This window comes from Camellia sinensis, chromosome 15 (assembly GCF_055761805.1).
Source record: "Camellia sinensis isolate YWXY chromosome 15, ASM5576180v1, whole genome shotgun sequence".
NCBI classification, from domain to species: Eukaryota; Viridiplantae; Streptophyta; class Magnoliopsida; order Ericales; family Theaceae; genus Camellia; species Camellia sinensis.
Genome location: NC_138975.1, coordinates 26,102,769 through 26,120,031, shown reverse-complemented (window position 1 = coordinate 26,120,031; position 17,263 = coordinate 26,102,769). Strand labels below are relative to the sequence as shown.

The following is a 17,263-nucleotide window of genomic DNA, read 5'->3' as shown; positions in this document are numbered from 1 at the left end:
TTTTAAAAATGTCCTAATAAATGTAATTTTAGAGAATTAATTTTGTTTCAAAAAATTTACTTTTTGAAACAAAAATTTTAGCTCCAAAAAGGGATAGAAATTCATTATTAAATTTTAACTTTATTGTTACAAATACAATAATGACATTTTTTGTAATTAGATATTTTGTCTCTAACATTTTATCTCTAAAACTTAATTAATTGTAATGTTTAAAATTAAAGCAAAAAAATAATTAAAAAAGGCTAGATTACAAACACACATTTTGAGATTTACTTAAATTACAAATTATCCTTGTGGTTCTAAAAATTATATTATGCCCCCTAAAATTTCTAATTTCATAACAAATAGGTCATTTTATTAATAAATTATAAAGTTAATTAATAATTTTTAATAATGTTAAAATTTCATTTCAATTAATAATTTAAATAATTTTATTATTGTATAAGTGAACAGTTAGAAATTTCACATTTTCAATTAATTCTGTTAAATGAAATTTTTTGAATGAGAGGTATTGTAATTTTTTAAAATATAGGAGTAATTCGCATTTTAAACAAACCTCAATGTATTTTTAATTTATCAAAAAAAAAAAAAAAACATAATTTGAGGTGACATTCGTTATTGCTTTATACATTATCATAGCAAGTAGGGGTGTGCATAATACCGCCGAAACCGCCGAAACCGCCAAAACCGCACCGAACCGCACCACCAAGGCAAATTCGTTATTATTTGTCAATCGAACCGCCGGTTTTTGGTAAGAAAAATGGCAAATTCTAGTGACACTTTTATCCATCCGCCGGTTTCTATTTTTCTTCCAAACCGCACCGACCCGCACCGCTATTAAATCATGTTTTATAGGATTCTAAAAATTCTTTTTTACTTAAGTTTGCTTGTTGTTCTATACCTTAGAATATAGTATTACATTACTGCTCGAGGGGAATTTTATGTATTGTATTTGATCATTGTAACTTCCACAGATGCTTGTAATGAACTGATGGTATAGTCGTTGATATTATTATGTTGTTGCTACACTTGCTGCATCAGAAGAAAGCTTCACAAGATGCTTAACATTACGATATCTCTCGTCTTTTTTTTACTCTTTGATTTAAGTTTTGTAATTTAAATTATATTTTTTATAAACCGCCAATCCGCCCGAACCGCCAAGGCAAATCCGCCATTATTTGCCAACCGAACCGCCGGTTTTCGATAAGGAAAATGGCAAATTCTAGTGACACTTTTATCATCCGCCACCCGCCATACGGTTTCTATTTTTCTCTCAAACCGCACCGACCCGCACCGCGCACACCCCAAATAGCAAGCGTTGATTGGCGTAATTCATAAAACTATGGCCTATTTTGGTAATGGGTTAGAAGTCACGTTTTTTTGATTTTTTTGGGTCACATCATATACTGTTCTATTTATTTATTTTTGGTGCGTTTAAAAAAAAAAATAAAAAAATCAACTTTTAACCTAATTCTAAAAAATTTGTCAAATTTGAGTAAAAATTTGATAAAAAAGTTTGTCAAATTCTAACGTTGAACTAGAATTTTTACCAGATTTTTTTACATTCCTAGTTGTCCGAGAAGATATTTGGGCGAATGTCATAGAAGTCGTCCAGGACAAAAACAAAAGAGGTTGTCAAAGTTGCTCTTGGGTGGACATATGGAAGGATGTCCAGCCTAATGGTAGCAATTTAAATTTAATAGTGAATTACTCTAACGGTCCTTGTAGTTTGGAACTTATGTCATTTTGGTCCCTAACTTTTCAATTGTGACACATTTGATCATGAATTTTGAATCTTGTTCCAAATAAGGACAATTGAAGATACCATTAGATTTTTCAAGGACACAATCATTAATTTGATAAAATATAAACTAATTTGACAAAAATAAATGTCAAAAAAATATTTTAAAATTTTTAAAAATGATTTCTTATGTAAAATTGATAAATCTTTTAGATATTTATTTATTTATTACCAAATTGATTTTTATTATGTGTTTGAATGATAATCATGTAATGGGTAATTGTTCTTGTTGCCATTAAATTAGTTCCTATTTTTTCAAAAGTCAAATATGAAGACAATTTTGATATCATTATTAAATCAATCTACAGAATCAAAAAATCCAAAACTAAAAAATATTTCATATATTAAATATATCAATTACACATAAAAAATTTAATAACTACCCATTACATGATCATCATCCAAACATATAATAAAAATTATTTAGTAAAATAAATAAATAAATGTTTAAAAGATTTATCAATTTTATATAATTTTATCTTTAATGGATAAAAATAATTTTTAAAAATTTAAAAATATTTTTTTGTCATTTATTTTTGTCAAATTAGTTTATATTTTATCAAATTGATGATTTTGCCCTTGAAATTAAGTAATGGTATTTTCAATTATCCTTATTTGGAACAAGATTCAAAATTCAAAGTCAAATGTGTCACAATTGAAAAGTCAGGAATCAAAATGATACGAGTCCCAAATTATAGGGACTAATAGTGTAATTCGTCCTAAATTTAATGAATGATCAAACCTCACTCAATTTGATAAAATATCTGCTTCACCCTCTATTTTATATGGCTTTGATGACTGGGTTGGATCTCATATTTAAAATTTTTCTTTTTTATCAAATTTAAATTTAATAAAATGTTTGAGTAGATGGTCTTATTTACGGTTTTTATTGAGAAAGAATTTGGCGAAGCTTTTATTTACGGTTGGAGTAAAAAAAAAACTAATTATTAAAAATTTGGAAAAAGATACTTTTAATTTCTTATTTTTGATAGTCTATTTTGTGCTTGCAGGATAGGTTTAATGAAAAGAATCCTTAAAAGAGAATTCAGTCATGCTACATTATTATTACAAAAAAAATTCACAAATCACTCATTCATAGGTTCTGATTGGTAAAAGTCTATTCACTTATACTGTAACACTAAAAGTATAACACTAAATTTTTATTGATCAATCTATAAAAGATGTTTTGTAAAAGATTTTTGTGAGAATGAATCATTTTTCCTCAAGAATTATAGGCTAAACTTGGGGAGAATTATCTGTCACGGATAGTTTTTAAAACTCATAATTATTAATATTTGTAATACTTACCACTTTATATTATAGATATTAGGAGTGTTCATGGGTTACTTTGACACTACATTTGAAACCAATTCAATCATGATCAGTTTTAAAATTTTAGACTCAAAATTAAACCAATTATGTACTAGAACCAATCCAATCCAACCCATTATAGTTCGTGTTGATTCAGGCTGGACCCATAGTTCCACTATATTACAAATAAGTAAATCAATTAATAATAAATAATTCTTTAACATTTAAATATAACACAAGTAAAAACTAAAGTACTATTTAATACAAGCTAATACAAATTAAATCCAACTCAAATTTAAATATACTCAGTACAAGTTAAATCCATTAATACAACCAATACAAATTAAATCAACTGCGAAATCTAACTCAAACTTCTAATACTTTTTTCGTTTACCTAATAATTCTTTTATATGAAAAATTATTAGATGTAATCAAATCCATTATAAATAAGGTGAAAATATGTTAATAAATAAATTTTTAAAAATTATATATATAAATAGGTTTAGTTTAAGCAATGATTTAAAATCAAACCAGTACACTCAAAAATCGAACCAATTTAACTCAAAAAGATCGGTTCAGGCCTCGTTTGGGAATAAGTTATTTTAATAACTTTTTGATTATTTTTCTAAAATATAAGGTAAAAAAAATTAGTATGTTTGGAGTGATTTTTTAACTTTCTATGAAAAGTTATGCAAAAAATAGAGAGAAAAGAGAATCTTTTACTTTTGATATATGTTATAGATTTTTTAATTTTTTTAATAATTTTTTAACTTTTAAATTAAAATAACTACTTAGGCCTTAGTTTGATTATTCAATTCACTGTATAATTTAAACCTCTAATAGACACTACTGTGGTGTTATCTACTCCTATCCTAGGCCCACGTTGACTATTTGACAAACTCTACTAAGCGGAGTAAGGAAAAGATTTTTATTTTATTTTTTCAAATAGTTTTAATTTAATTAATTTAACATTTAGGCTGTGTTTGGAAGGATTTTGGAACTTTAGTTCCACCCTTTAGTTTGTATATGATGTTTGTTTGCGACTTTTAAAAATTAATTCCACGCTCACTTTTGAAAACTCAATCGAAGGTGAGAAAATTTGTGCTAACCGATCGTCCCACCGGACGTCCTATCGAACATCCCACCGGTCGTTTGGCCGATTGATCGGAACAGTGTAATTTTTTTTTTGGACACAATTGACACATGTTATTTTTTATATATTCAACCAAAATATTTTGTGAATTTTTAAAATTTTTTTATGAGCTTTAATAGAATTTTAAGTTGTGTGTTTGGTTATAAGTTGTAAGTTTTTGTATCAAATATCATATGCCACATCAAAATTTTCTCACTCAATTCAAAACTCTTTTCAAAACGCTTTCACCAAACAAATTTTCACACTCAAATCATAATTTCAAAACTCATAAAATCGAAATACAACTCCTATTCTCAAATCATATTTAGAAAGTTCTACCAAACACTACCTTACATTTTTAATTTTGTTACAAATGTGATTCTTCCATCATTTATATCTAAATTTTAAATGAAAAAAAATTACATGCAAAAGTAGAAGGATTAGAGTAGAATTCAAAATAAACTAATTTCTTTTAAATCCTACATTGTCTCTTTAGATTGTTTTTGGTTAGAGAATTTAATGAAAGAAATGAAAAGAGGAAGGAAAATATAATGAAAATGAGAAAGAATTAATAAGATTCGAATTTCAAATTCTATTTGGTTGAGTTAAGAAATGAAAAAAGAAAAGAGCCTGTAAACTCAAAAGATAAAAAGTGAGATTACATTTTTCTCACTTTCTTTTCTCATTTATTTTCTATCATAACCAAACAAAAAGTAAGATTACATTTCTTTTTCTCTTTTTATTTTTCTTACCAAACCCTCCAATTAAACATATTCTTAGTATTTCGCTTGATAATTTTTCAACAGAGGAAAATTTAAAATATAAGATTTAAATTATTTAAATTAATATCAATTAAAATAATACTTCACTCAAATTACTAGGTCCCACCGACATGTAATTTGCAACCCCTTTCACAGTCACTTTATTCCCCTTACAATTGTTAAAATACAATATGAAAATGTCAAAAAAAAAGATCCCATCATCCATGTTCTTCATGCTTTGCATGGGGGAAGAGACTAACCAATTTCTCCTCTCCACTGACATTTAATTTGCAGCCCCTGACCTGTAATTTGCCGCCCCTATTTCCCCTTAAAATTGTCAAAATACGATATGAAAATGTCAAAAAAAGTTCCCATCATCCCATGCTCTTCATGCTCTGCAGGGGGGGGAATACACTAACCAATTTCTCCTCTCCACCATTCATTCAATTTTATTTGACAATACTGTTGAATATTCCTTCATTAGTTCCAAGCATTAATTAGTTGGGACCCATCTTGTTAGCCAAAGTAGGACACATAAATGTGATGAAAATTATGATTTTTTTTAATAAAAATTATGAATAATAAAATTATGCTATATATTTCTAAAGTTATGTTTTTTTGTGGTAGAAGTTATATTTATATTTTTTGTGATGAGAAAAAATTATACATTTTGTAATAGTATAATTTCTATCACAAAATGTATAACTAGTGTAATTTCTATCACAAAATGTAAAATAATGTTTTCTCATCACAAAGAATATAACTCTCACTAAAAAAATCATAGGTAGCGTTTGGTAGAATTTTAAAATTATGATTTGAGAATAAAATTGTATTTTGAGTTTGTGAGTTTTGAAATTATGATTTAAATATAGAAAATTTGTCTGGTTATGAGTTTTGTAAAAAGTTTTGAATTGAGTTTGAAATTTTTGATGTGACATATGATATTTAATTCAAATATTTACAACTCATAACCAAACACATAACTCAAAATTTTATTCAAAACTCATAAAAATTTAAAAAATTCCTAAAATATTTTTTATTTAAAATATAAAAATAACAATTGCAAAAAAAAAAAGGTACACTGTTCCGGACAACTGACTGGACATTTAGGGGGACGTTCGGGAGGATGATTGGGTAAACGTGTTTTGAAAAATGGGTGTGAAATCAATTTTTAAAAACTGTAAACAAACACTATATTGAAATCAAATGGTGGAATCATACTTTGAAAAACACAGCCATAATTTTTCCTACGATATGTTAGTGCACATTGCAAAATTTCCCTTTCCATCTTATTATATAAGCATGTGTTGGGCTAAAGCAAAAACATCCAAAGCTCTCTTTTCGCTTTTGACAACCTCATCTCATGCCAAAAATGTTATAAAGGCAAAACCTTAGAAAACTAGTAGTGGGTTTTTTTTAGTTAGTGTTGCATTTGTTTCTTTGTTTTTGTTTTTGTTTTTGTTTTCAATCTAGGTTGTAGTATGGAAGGTGGTGATATTTGTAGAGCAAGTAGTAGCTTAAGAACAAACAGTTCTTCAATTTGGAGGAACAATGGTGTTGAGATTTTCTCGAGATCATCTCGAGGAGAGGATGATGAAGAAGCTCTGAAATGGGCTGCCATTGAGAAACTTCCCACTTTTAATCGTTTGAAAAAAGGGTTGTTGAAAGAGTCACTTGGTGTAGCCAATGAAGTTGATGTTCAGAATCTTGGATTTCAAGAAAGAAAGGATTTGATTGAGAGGTTGGTGAGTATAGCTGATGAAGATAATGAAAAGCTCTTGTTGAAGCTCAAGAATCGAATTGATAGGTAAGAGCAACTCCAACACTCTCTCGTCAATCGTGTTATCTTTAAATATATATTTTTTAAGATAAAATGTTAATTTTGTTAACTTTAAATATATATTTTTTAAGATAAAATGTTAATTTTAAAATATGATACAATAGATCAAAATATCAATATATGTTATTCATGCACGGTGTTTTTTATGGTCCCAAATGAAAAAATGATGTTAATTTTAGCAGGGTTTATGTTTAAATTGATTTTTTTTTAAAGCAAAGGCGCATTGTTTTAAATTTCAACAATGATAGGGTCACTTTTTTTTGGAGGACCACATAATCTCTAAAGTGATCTATACCACTCAGGATGTGTGAGATCCACTCATTTTCCTTTAAATTTATTTACTTGATTTATTATAGATTTTCCAAACTTAGGTCTTTCTCTAAAGCCGTGAGCTGAATACAATTAGGAGATTTGGTCAAAACTCTTTCATAATAAAATTATTGAATACAATTGGGAGATTTGATCAAAACCCCTTCACAATAAAATTTTAATGCATGAAGGACAAAAACAAAAAGTTTTTCTTGAAAAGTCTAACAAATTTCACTATTATCAAAATATTAAATTTTAAAATAATATAACTTTTGATGTAAATGTTAGTTTTTAATAAAGTTAATATTTTTAGAATTCTGTTATCAAGATCTATCAAATAAAATCCATGTTGACTATGAAATTTTTAAAAAAAAATAAAAATTATTACCATTGAAATTGATGTAAACAGTAACAGTAACATGTTACTTTGTCTGACAATTACTCTATTTGACAGTAACATGTTACTCTGTCTCACAATAACATATTATCTGTTTGATATTAACATGTTACTCTGATTCACAGTAACATCTTATTTTGGCAATATTGTCTACGAAAAAAAAAAAGATATTTTACTTTGTCCTTACTTAATTATGTGTTTTCTCCTTAGGGGGTTTATAAAAAATAAATAAATTGGACTGTCAATTTCACCAAATAAAAGTCCAATGGAGGGATTTTTACTAAATTTTCCAATACAATTTTAGTTTAAAGTCAGTGCTTTCAAAACATAATTTCAAATAAATTATTATAAAAACACTGACTTCTCAAACCATTAATTTCTTTAAATTTATTATATTATCCCTACCAAAATTTTATAAATTAATATAAAAAAAATGAAAAACTAAATTAGGATTTAAAAAAAAAATACTAAGCATCGTATAATTAGGATTTAAAAAAAAATACTAAGCATCATATAAAAAAAAATTTAATTCAAAATATAATTTTAAGACATTCTAAATACATAAAACATAATTCTTCATCAACTTTGCTCTCGTTATTGTGATCACATAGGCTTAATAAGATAACCGCAAAATTCATTTTATTCTATTGTGATTTGAGAGTAGAGTATTTTACTTCCTTTGATTCAAATATAGTTAGAAAGTCTCTATATGATTTTGGACCGAAGTGAATTTGTTTGAAAAATAATCAATGGGCAATATGAGTTTGAAAATAGTTTGTTTATTTTTTTCTGACAAATATAACTTGATCAAGTAGTTAATGATGTCTAATCAACTTAATTTTTTATTTAAATAATATGCTTGTGTATCCTATAAAATGATCAATTTAGATTAATGAAATGAATTTGAGGTGACCCACAGTGAGTCATGCTGTATAGGCCAATTTTTTTTGCGAACAACCCAAACTGTATAGGCCAATTGGAGACAATAAAATCCCACTTTAGATATTTTTTGCTATCCTGAAAAAGTAATCCTTCCTATCCCAAGAGGCAAGGCCTCATCTTGGCTTTTTATTAATAAAGCTCAAAAACTTTTAAAAAGTTATATAATTTGGGAATTGACTTTTTAGTGAGATGAAAAAAAGTTAATGCATTTGGATTTAATTTTTGTTTGTTGCATTGAAAATCGTCAATTATTGAGATGTTTGATTTTTTTTAGTAATTTTTTTATTTTTAATTAATTTTTTAACCTTTGAGGCTATTTTTAGCCATAAAACCAAGTTGCCAAAAGAAGCTTAAAAACATCAAAAAGTAAAAAAAATTATTAAAAAGTCAAATTATATGTATTAGTCATTCATGTTTTTTCATATAACGAAAAAAATTAATTCCAAACACATTTGGTTAATTCATCTTCTCAGAAAATTGAGTTTTTTTTTTTTTTTTTTGTATTTTTTTTTTAATTTTTACTATTTTTTTTAATATTTTAAGCAATTTTTTTAGTTTGTGGATACACCTAATACAAATACACTTGAAACGTATAATATTTATGAAAAAAATATATAAAAATTTCACTAAATATCAAAAATACAAATATATATATATATAAATTCAGTACATTTTCGTAATCTTATGTATTTACTAAATTTACTAAATTTTTTAAAATACTTTTTCAGAGTTGGAATTGAAATACCAAGAATTGAAGTGAAATTTGAGAGGCTTAAAGTTGAAGCAGAAGCTTATGTTGGTAGCAGAGCCTTGCCTACTTTCTTTAACTTCTCTGTTAATATACTGGAGGTATTTTTATATGTACTTTAACAATTGAAACTTGACAGACATTATTCATTATGCTTTTTCATTATACATATTTTAATTTCTTCAATTTGGCTGTTTTTAATGTAAGTGGTTCTTCATTCTAATTTTATTTATTTATTTTTATTTATTTATTTATTTTTTTTTTTTGTGGTTATGTTGGAAAGGGTTTTTTGAACTATCTACATATGCTTCCAAGTAGAAAGAAGCAATTGTCTATCCTTAATGATGTCAGTGGAATCATCAAACCCTGCAGGTGAGAAGCTGAGATCAGTTGTTTCTCCAACAATGTTGTGATTAGTTCCATTATTGTCAAATTGTGAATCAAATTGCAAATCATTTTGTTAAAATAGTGAATCGTGAATCATATATAAATGTATATACTATAAAATCATATATATCAATATAATTAGTTGATATTTTTTTCCTCAAAAAACGCTGCCGTTTCATTTCATGTATTATGAAAACAAACTTGAATCGCTTAAATCGTAATGGATCACAATGAATTGTAGTGAATTGCAATAAAAATTATATGATTCATTGAATTTAATATATAACTGAAAAGAATTGAATTGTTTTATTTGAAACTCACATCAGATAGTATAAATCAAGTCATGAATTGTGAGATTTTCTAACGACCATTTGCATTTTTTCCATTTTCAAATTTGTATCTCTAGGGAAATTCATTTATCATATTGATCTTTCTTGTGATTTTTTGCAGAATGACTCTGCTTTTAGGTCCTCCAAGTTCTGGAAAGACTACACTGCTGCTGGCTTTAGCCGGAAAGCTTGATACTGATCTTAAGGTAAATACATGTCATTAAAATTTTAATTCTTCCATGGAATTTCAACTTTTAGTTATAAAGTATTGGGCATGTACCAAAAAACAAAAAACAAAAAACAAAAAACAAAAATGAAGGGTATAGTGTAGATTACATTTTTTGGGATACTATTGTATAGTAATGTTGAGAATTATATGGCTAAACTGATATTTTCTATTTTTTGCAATGCTAGGTTTCTGGGAGGGTGACTTTCAATGGCCATGAAATGCATGAGTTTGTACCGCAAAGAACTGCTGCATATATCAGTCAACACGATCTCCATATCGGGGAAATGACTGTGAGAGAAACCTTGGCATTTTCAGCAAGATGCCAGGGTGTTGGATCCCGTTATGGTTAGAAACAAAAACTGTTCTTTTATTTCTCTCTCTCTCTTTATGGTTTGATTTGTTTACATACATTGAAAATCATGTGCACTGATGACTTACTGACATATATTTATTTTTCTTTTTCAAACATTTGTAGAGATGTTAGCAGAGTTGTCAAGGAGAGAGAAAGCAGCAAATATTAAGCCTGATCCTGATATCGATATCTTCATGAAGGTAAGAAAGCATTACTACCAACTTCGAAGAACTTTTCCAAAGAGATATAGTGTGCAGTACTGATGCTAGTTGTTTCCATTGAAGATCATATGAGTTATCTTCCCTCAACTTGAATGATAATCATAACATCGATTGAATTTGAATTCATTGGTTTTCGTTAAGATGCAATTTATAATGCGTCATCTTTATGTGAATTTTATATTCCAAATCTTGTCAGGGTAGTCAAGGTGCTCTCTAATATTTTTCTTAGTTTTTTAGCGTCAGTTGGGATACCTTGGGAATTTTGTGTACAATTCATGATCAATTAGTATAAAATTCAGGGTAGAGGATTTTCCTATGTTGTAAAACTTGTTTTCGATAAACTTATTCCAAATCTTTTCATGATCAATTTTGTTGGAAAAATTTTCATCACGGTTTTCGATAATTCAGGCAATAGCAACAGAAGGGCAAGAGGCAAGTGTGGTCACAGATTATATTCTAAAGGTACTAAAACAACAAGAGTATTCTAATTCTCTGGAGGAACATAAGACTACATAAATTTATTTTTTATATCCTTTCCTCCCAAATTACAGGTTTTGGGTCTGGAAGGTTGTGCAGATACCATGGTTGGAGATGGAATGATACGAGGTATCTCTGGAGGACAAAGGAAACGCGTCACAACAGGTAAGATTACTCAATTCCTAATTTTTAAGCTATGAAGTCTTTTTTTTTTTCTTACATTTCTTTTTTCTCATTTATGCTAATTGGTTGAAGTTTTTGGATCTGTAAATTACAGGTGAGATGCTGGTTGGACCAGCAAAAGCCCTTTTCATGGATGAGATATCTACTGGTTTGGATAGTTCGACAACTTTCCAAATTGTGAAGTCCCTGAGGCAGTATGTCCACATTCTCGAAGGAACAACTCTCATCTCTCTCCTGCAGCCGGCACCAGAGACTTATGATCTATTTGATGATATCATTCTGCTATCTGATGGTCAAATTGTTTATCAGGGTCCCCGTGAACATGTGCTTGGGTTTTTTGAACAAATGGGCTTCAAATGTCCAGAGAGGAAAGGCGTGGCTGACTTCTTGCAAGAGGTAAGTGTATATCCGTATTGGGTTTCTCTCATTTATAATTAAAATGAACACAAGTTTAACAGTTGAAGCTTATATAATTTAAATATGATCACAGGTGACGTCAAAGAAAGATCAAAGGCAGTATTGGGCATGTAAAGATGAACCTTATAGTTTTGTTGCAGTCAACGAATTTGCTGAGGCATTCAAGTCTTTCCATGTTGGTCAGATGCTTGGAGATGAGATTGCAGCCTCATTTGACAAGACACAAAGCCATCCAGCTGCTTTGACAACAAGAAAGTATGGTATTAGTAAGAAGGAACTCTTAAAAGCTTGCACGTCAAGAGAACTCTTGCTGATGAAGAGGAACTCATTTGTCTACATCTTCAAGCTCATGCAAGTGAGTATGCTATATACACAATAGCACACATATTTCTAATTTTTCGTCCTAATTTTGTAACTGTTATTACTGATAACCTCTATTTCTACTTTTAGGTTACTGTTATGGCATTGATTACAATGACACTCTTCCTACGAACTGAGATGCACCGAAATTCAGTAACTGATGGAGGAATATACACTGGTGCTATGTTTTTCACTGTGATTATGATCATGTTTAACGGGTTATCAGAAATTTCCATGACAATTGCAAAGCTTCCTGTCTTTCACAAGCAAAGGGACCTTCTCCTTTATCCCCCATGGGCATATGCTTTTCCCACATGGCTTCTCAAGGTGCCTGTTTCATGTGTTGAGGTTGCCTTTTGGGTGCTCTTTACTTACTACACAATTGGATATGATCCTAATGTGGGGAGGTAAAAACTTTAAGATGAAAAAATGAACATGTTGAGAATTTGTTCATATCTGTTTTGTGTCTTTCTTTTTGTCCTAATGTAATGGCCTCACTGCAGATTGTTTAGACAGTACCTGTTACTCTTACTTGTAAACCAGATGGCTTCTGCATTGTTCCGATTTATTGGGGCAGCGGGTAGAAATATGATTGTCGCAAACACGTTTGGATCATTTGCATTGCTCATGCTTTTTGCATTGGGTGGTTTTATCTTATCACGAGGTATAATACATGGAATTTTGAGAACATTTTTTCTCATCCTTGAACTCTAATAATTGTTTGTGTCCGTTTTTTGATTCCACAGAGAATGTAAAAAAATGGTGGATATGGGGTTACTGGATGTCGCCATTGATGTATGGACAGAATGCAATTCTAGTAAATGAGTTCCTAGGGAATAGTTGGAGACACGTAAGTCAATGAATTTAGATTGTATTTTTGCATATTAATTTTTCTCCAATTGAAATTAGCTGATATTTGAATTCTTTTATATGTCAAAGGTTCTCAAAAATGAAACAGAATCACTAGGAGTAGTGGTCTTGAAGTCTCGAGGGTTCTTCCCTGATGCATACTGGTATTGGCTAGGAGTTGGCGCATTGCTTGGATTTCTTTTCCTATTCAACTTCTGTTTCACTCTGGCTCTCACTTATCTCAACCGTGAGTATCATTAAAATCTCAGTTTTGAACCAATTCAATGCAAGAGCTCTTGTACTAATCCATTGCAAAATGGTACAGCTTTTGGGAGGTCTCAAACTGTTATACCAGAGGAAAGTCAAAGCAATGCAAATGATGATCGAAGTGGAGAATCCATTCAACTATCGTCTAGGGCAAATAGCTCTGTTGGGCGAACTGTATCCAAAGGTGATGAATCATCTTCACTTGTTATGTATCTAAAGGTGACTTTATATTGTTAAAATGCCAATCACATTCAAATTGACATGCAGAGAGAGGAGATCAGATTAGAAGGAGAAATATCACGTCTGAGTCCTCATCAGCAAGGACAATAGCCAATGTTGACGCCAACAAGAACAGAAAGAAAGGAATGATTCTTCCATTCGAACAACATTCCATCAGCTTTGATGAAATTAAATACTCTGTTGACATGCCTCAGGTAACAAGATCTAAAAGATTTAACAATTGATTTATTGGTGTGTGTTTGGATGCAAGTAAGGTATTGTCTCAAAGAAATGTAGTCAGTAACATGACTGTAATTGTTGAAATGTGACCTACAGGAGATGAAAGAGCAGGGTGTAGTTGAAGATAAGCTAATGCTTCTAAAGGGTGTAAGTGGAGCTTTCAGGCCAGGTGTTCTGACGGCCCTAATGGGTGTAAGTGGTGCAGGTAAAACAACCCTAATGGATGTACTGGCAGGTAGAAAAACTGGGGGACATATTGAAGGTAACATTACAGTTTCCGGCTATCGAAAGAAGCAAGAAACATTTGCTCGGATTTCTGGTTACTGTGAACAAAATGACATCCATTCTCCTCATGTTACCATCTATGAGTCATTGCTTTACTCAGCTTGGTTGCGGTTGCCTCCAGAAGTAAATTCTGAAACTAGAAAGGTTAGTGTTGCAATTCTTTTTTTTTTCTTGTTTCCTGCATTTTTTTTTAATAAATGAAACATTTAGAACTGAAAGCAACTAGAAGTAACACAAAATTTCACTTTTGAACTTCACTTGGTTGAGCTATGGTCAAGCTTGAGTTCATGTATTTGACCCTAACCATAGCCATCATTGCTCGTGTTCTTGAACATTATTTGTTCATGTAGCTTGTCTACATTAATCAATCTAAAATTAAATGAAACACGTTTTCCTGTTCATGTAGCTTGTATACATTATCAAGATTTGTGTCGTCTAACAAGTCACCATTGATAATATATGTGCCTACTGTTTTTTTCATAGAACCATCAACCAATCATCACAAAAAAAATAAAAATAAATAAATAAATAAAATTATCATATTTGATTCTGACTGCAGATGTTCATTGAGGAGGTAATGGAACTTGTGGAGTTGACTTCATTGAGGGATGCACTCGTTGGATTGCCTGGTGTTAGTGGTCTTTCAACTGAGCAGCGGAAGAGGCTAACAATTGCTGTTGAGTTAGTTGCTAACCCCTCCATAATTTTCATGGATGAGCCAACTTCAGGGCTAGATGCAAGAGCTGCTGCAATTGTGATGAGAACAGTTAGGAACACTGTTGATACAGGAAGAACAGTTGTGTGCACCATCCATCAGCCAAGCATTGACATATTTGAAGCTTTTGATGAGGTAAGAATTATTGATACTTATCAAAAACTCTCTTCCTTTATAGGTTTGCTTATATGAATAAGATATTAACTATAAGATATGGGGTACAGCTTTTCCTAATGAAGCGAGGAGGCCAAGAGATTTATGTTGGGCCATTGGGTCGACGTTCTTGCCATCTAATCAAGTATTTTGAGGTGAGATGCAATGGACAATAAATAAATAAAAGCCATACTATGCTATTCGAGCTTTTAAATGGTGGCAAACTCTTACTAACCCAAGTTTGGTTTTTGACAAGGGAATTGAAGGAGTAAGTAAAATCAAAGATGGCTATAACCCAGCAGCTTGGATGTTGGAAATTACTGCTTCAGCCCAAGAATTGATTCTAGGGGTTGGTTTTGCTGAAGTGTACAAAAGTTCTGAACTGTACAGGTTCCTCATTTATAGAGCACATAACTACATAATGAAATTGAGATGTTACAAGCTTGCTGAAGTTTGTTCTCTAGGATTTTTTTTTTTTAAAAGAAAAAGAAAAGAAAGTTTCAATACACCTTTTCTCGTTATCCATCCTAAACTTGTGGTTGAAGCCTCTACTAACATATCACATAAATTTCAGGAGAAACAAAGCCCTAATTACAGAATTGAGCACACCTTGTCCTGGTTCAAAGGACCTCTATTTCCCTACTCAATATTCAAAGTCTTTCTTCACCCAATGCACGGCTTGTCTATGGAAACAACATTGGTCATATTGGCGTAATCCACCATACACTGCAGTAAGATTTCTCTTCACAACCTTCATAGCACTGGTGTTTGGTACGTTGTTTTGGAATCTTGGTTCCAAAAGGTAAGTTACAAAAGAGAGTATGGCATATTAAGCCACAAGTTGAAGCTCTTAATCATCTCTACATTAATTTTGATACATTGTTATCGTATGCTCAGGACAACACAACAAGATCTGTTCAATGCGATGGGTTCTATGTATACTGCTGTTCTCTTCCTAGGGATCCAAAATGCCTCATCAGTGCAGCCAGTGGTGGCTGTTGAACGAACAGTCTTTTACAGAGAAAGAGCTGCCGGAATGTATTCTGCCATGCCATATGCCTTTGCTCAGGTAAATATCATACTTCCTTGTTTTCTTACGTGTTTTTGTTTGTTAATGAATTTTTCTTCTTCAATTACAGGTTATTATCGAGCTTCCACATATCTTCGCACAAGCTATAGTATATGGTGTTATAGTTTACGCAATGATTGGATTTGAATGGGCCGTTGCTAAATTATTTTGGTACCTATTTTTCATGTACTTCACATTATTATACTTCACCTTATATGGCATGATGACCGTGGCTGTGACTCCAAACAACAACATTGCTGCTATCATTGCCTCAGCATTTTATGCAATATGGAACATCTTTTCGGGATTTGTAGTACCTCTATCTGTAAGTTCTAGAAATCCCATTTCACTTTTAAGTTTCTTAGATATAACAAGATCATCAAGAACTTATATTGTTACTATTTTTACTAATCCAGAGAATTCCGATCTGGTGGAGATGGTATTATTGGGCGTGCCCAGTTGCTTGGACCTTGTATGGCTTGGTTGCATCACAATTTGGAGATGTAGAAGACACACTCGACACCAATGAAACAGTGAAAGATTTCTTGAGGAATTACTTTGGTTTCAGACATGATTTTGTAGTAATTGCTGCAACTGTAGTGGTTGGATTCACAGTTCTTTTTACATTCATCTTTGCCTTCTCTATAAAGGCATTTAATTTCCAAAGGCGATAACATGTTTTTACAACAACAGTGGATTTGCACTTGATATTGGCAAGCTGGACGACCCAACCTTTGATGAGGCCTAAGGCGAAATCTCAATTAAATGCTCTTTTAATATTTGAATATTAATTTTTATATTGTGGAATATTTTGTGTAAAATTTATTTTCTTTTTCAATTATTGTAACTAAAATTCTTGATTTTAATATTAGGAGCACTTTTGCATAATGATTTTTTTTTTTTTTGGGGGGGGGGGGTTGAATATGAAATTTTTATTTATTAATCCTCTAGATAAGGAAGGTTTTTTTTTTTTTTTTTGACAGTTTCAGTAGGGATTTTAATTTTAGGAAGGAAATCTATTAAGATTTTGTTATTTTATTTTATTTTTCTATAGAAAAATAGATGGTTAATTTTTAAAATGTTCTTGTTGTCCATTTTTTTTTTTTAAACAAACACAATAAAGTAAAAAAATATTACAATAATTGGATCGATTTTTTTTTTTTTTTTTTTTCCTTCATGAATGATACACAAAATGAATTATTAGAATTGTTGAAATGAAACTTATGGCAGGCCTCAAGAGCCCTTGGGAGAAGCCCAATCTGTAATTTTT

At 30.4% G+C, this 17,263-nt stretch overlaps 1 protein-coding gene across 1 annotated transcript; it reads left to right on the top strand.

Moving 5' to 3' along the window:
* Positions 1 to 6,296: 6,296 nt before the first annotated feature.
* LOC114267334 (pleiotropic drug resistance protein 1) lies at positions 6,297 to 16,881 on the top strand. The gene is made up of 24 exons (XM_028208373.2): positions 6,297 to 6,812; positions 9,222 to 9,342; positions 9,525 to 9,613; positions 10,079 to 10,163; positions 10,372 to 10,531; positions 10,662 to 10,738; positions 11,168 to 11,221; positions 11,311 to 11,401; positions 11,514 to 11,815; positions 11,910 to 12,191; positions 12,287 to 12,603; positions 12,700 to 12,860; positions 12,943 to 13,046; positions 13,136 to 13,292; positions 13,371 to 13,496; positions 13,580 to 13,746; positions 13,868 to 14,200; positions 14,616 to 14,906; positions 14,996 to 15,079; positions 15,181 to 15,314; positions 15,499 to 15,726; positions 15,822 to 15,993; positions 16,064 to 16,318; positions 16,410 to 16,881. Exons 1-24 carry the CDS (start codon positions 6,487 to 6,489, stop codon positions 16,665 to 16,667), a joined length of 4,374 nt encoding a protein of 1,457 aa, XP_028064174.2. The 5' UTR covers positions 6,297 to 6,486; the 3' UTR covers positions 16,668 to 16,881.
* The last annotated feature ends 382 nt before the right edge of the window (positions 16,882 to 17,263 follow it).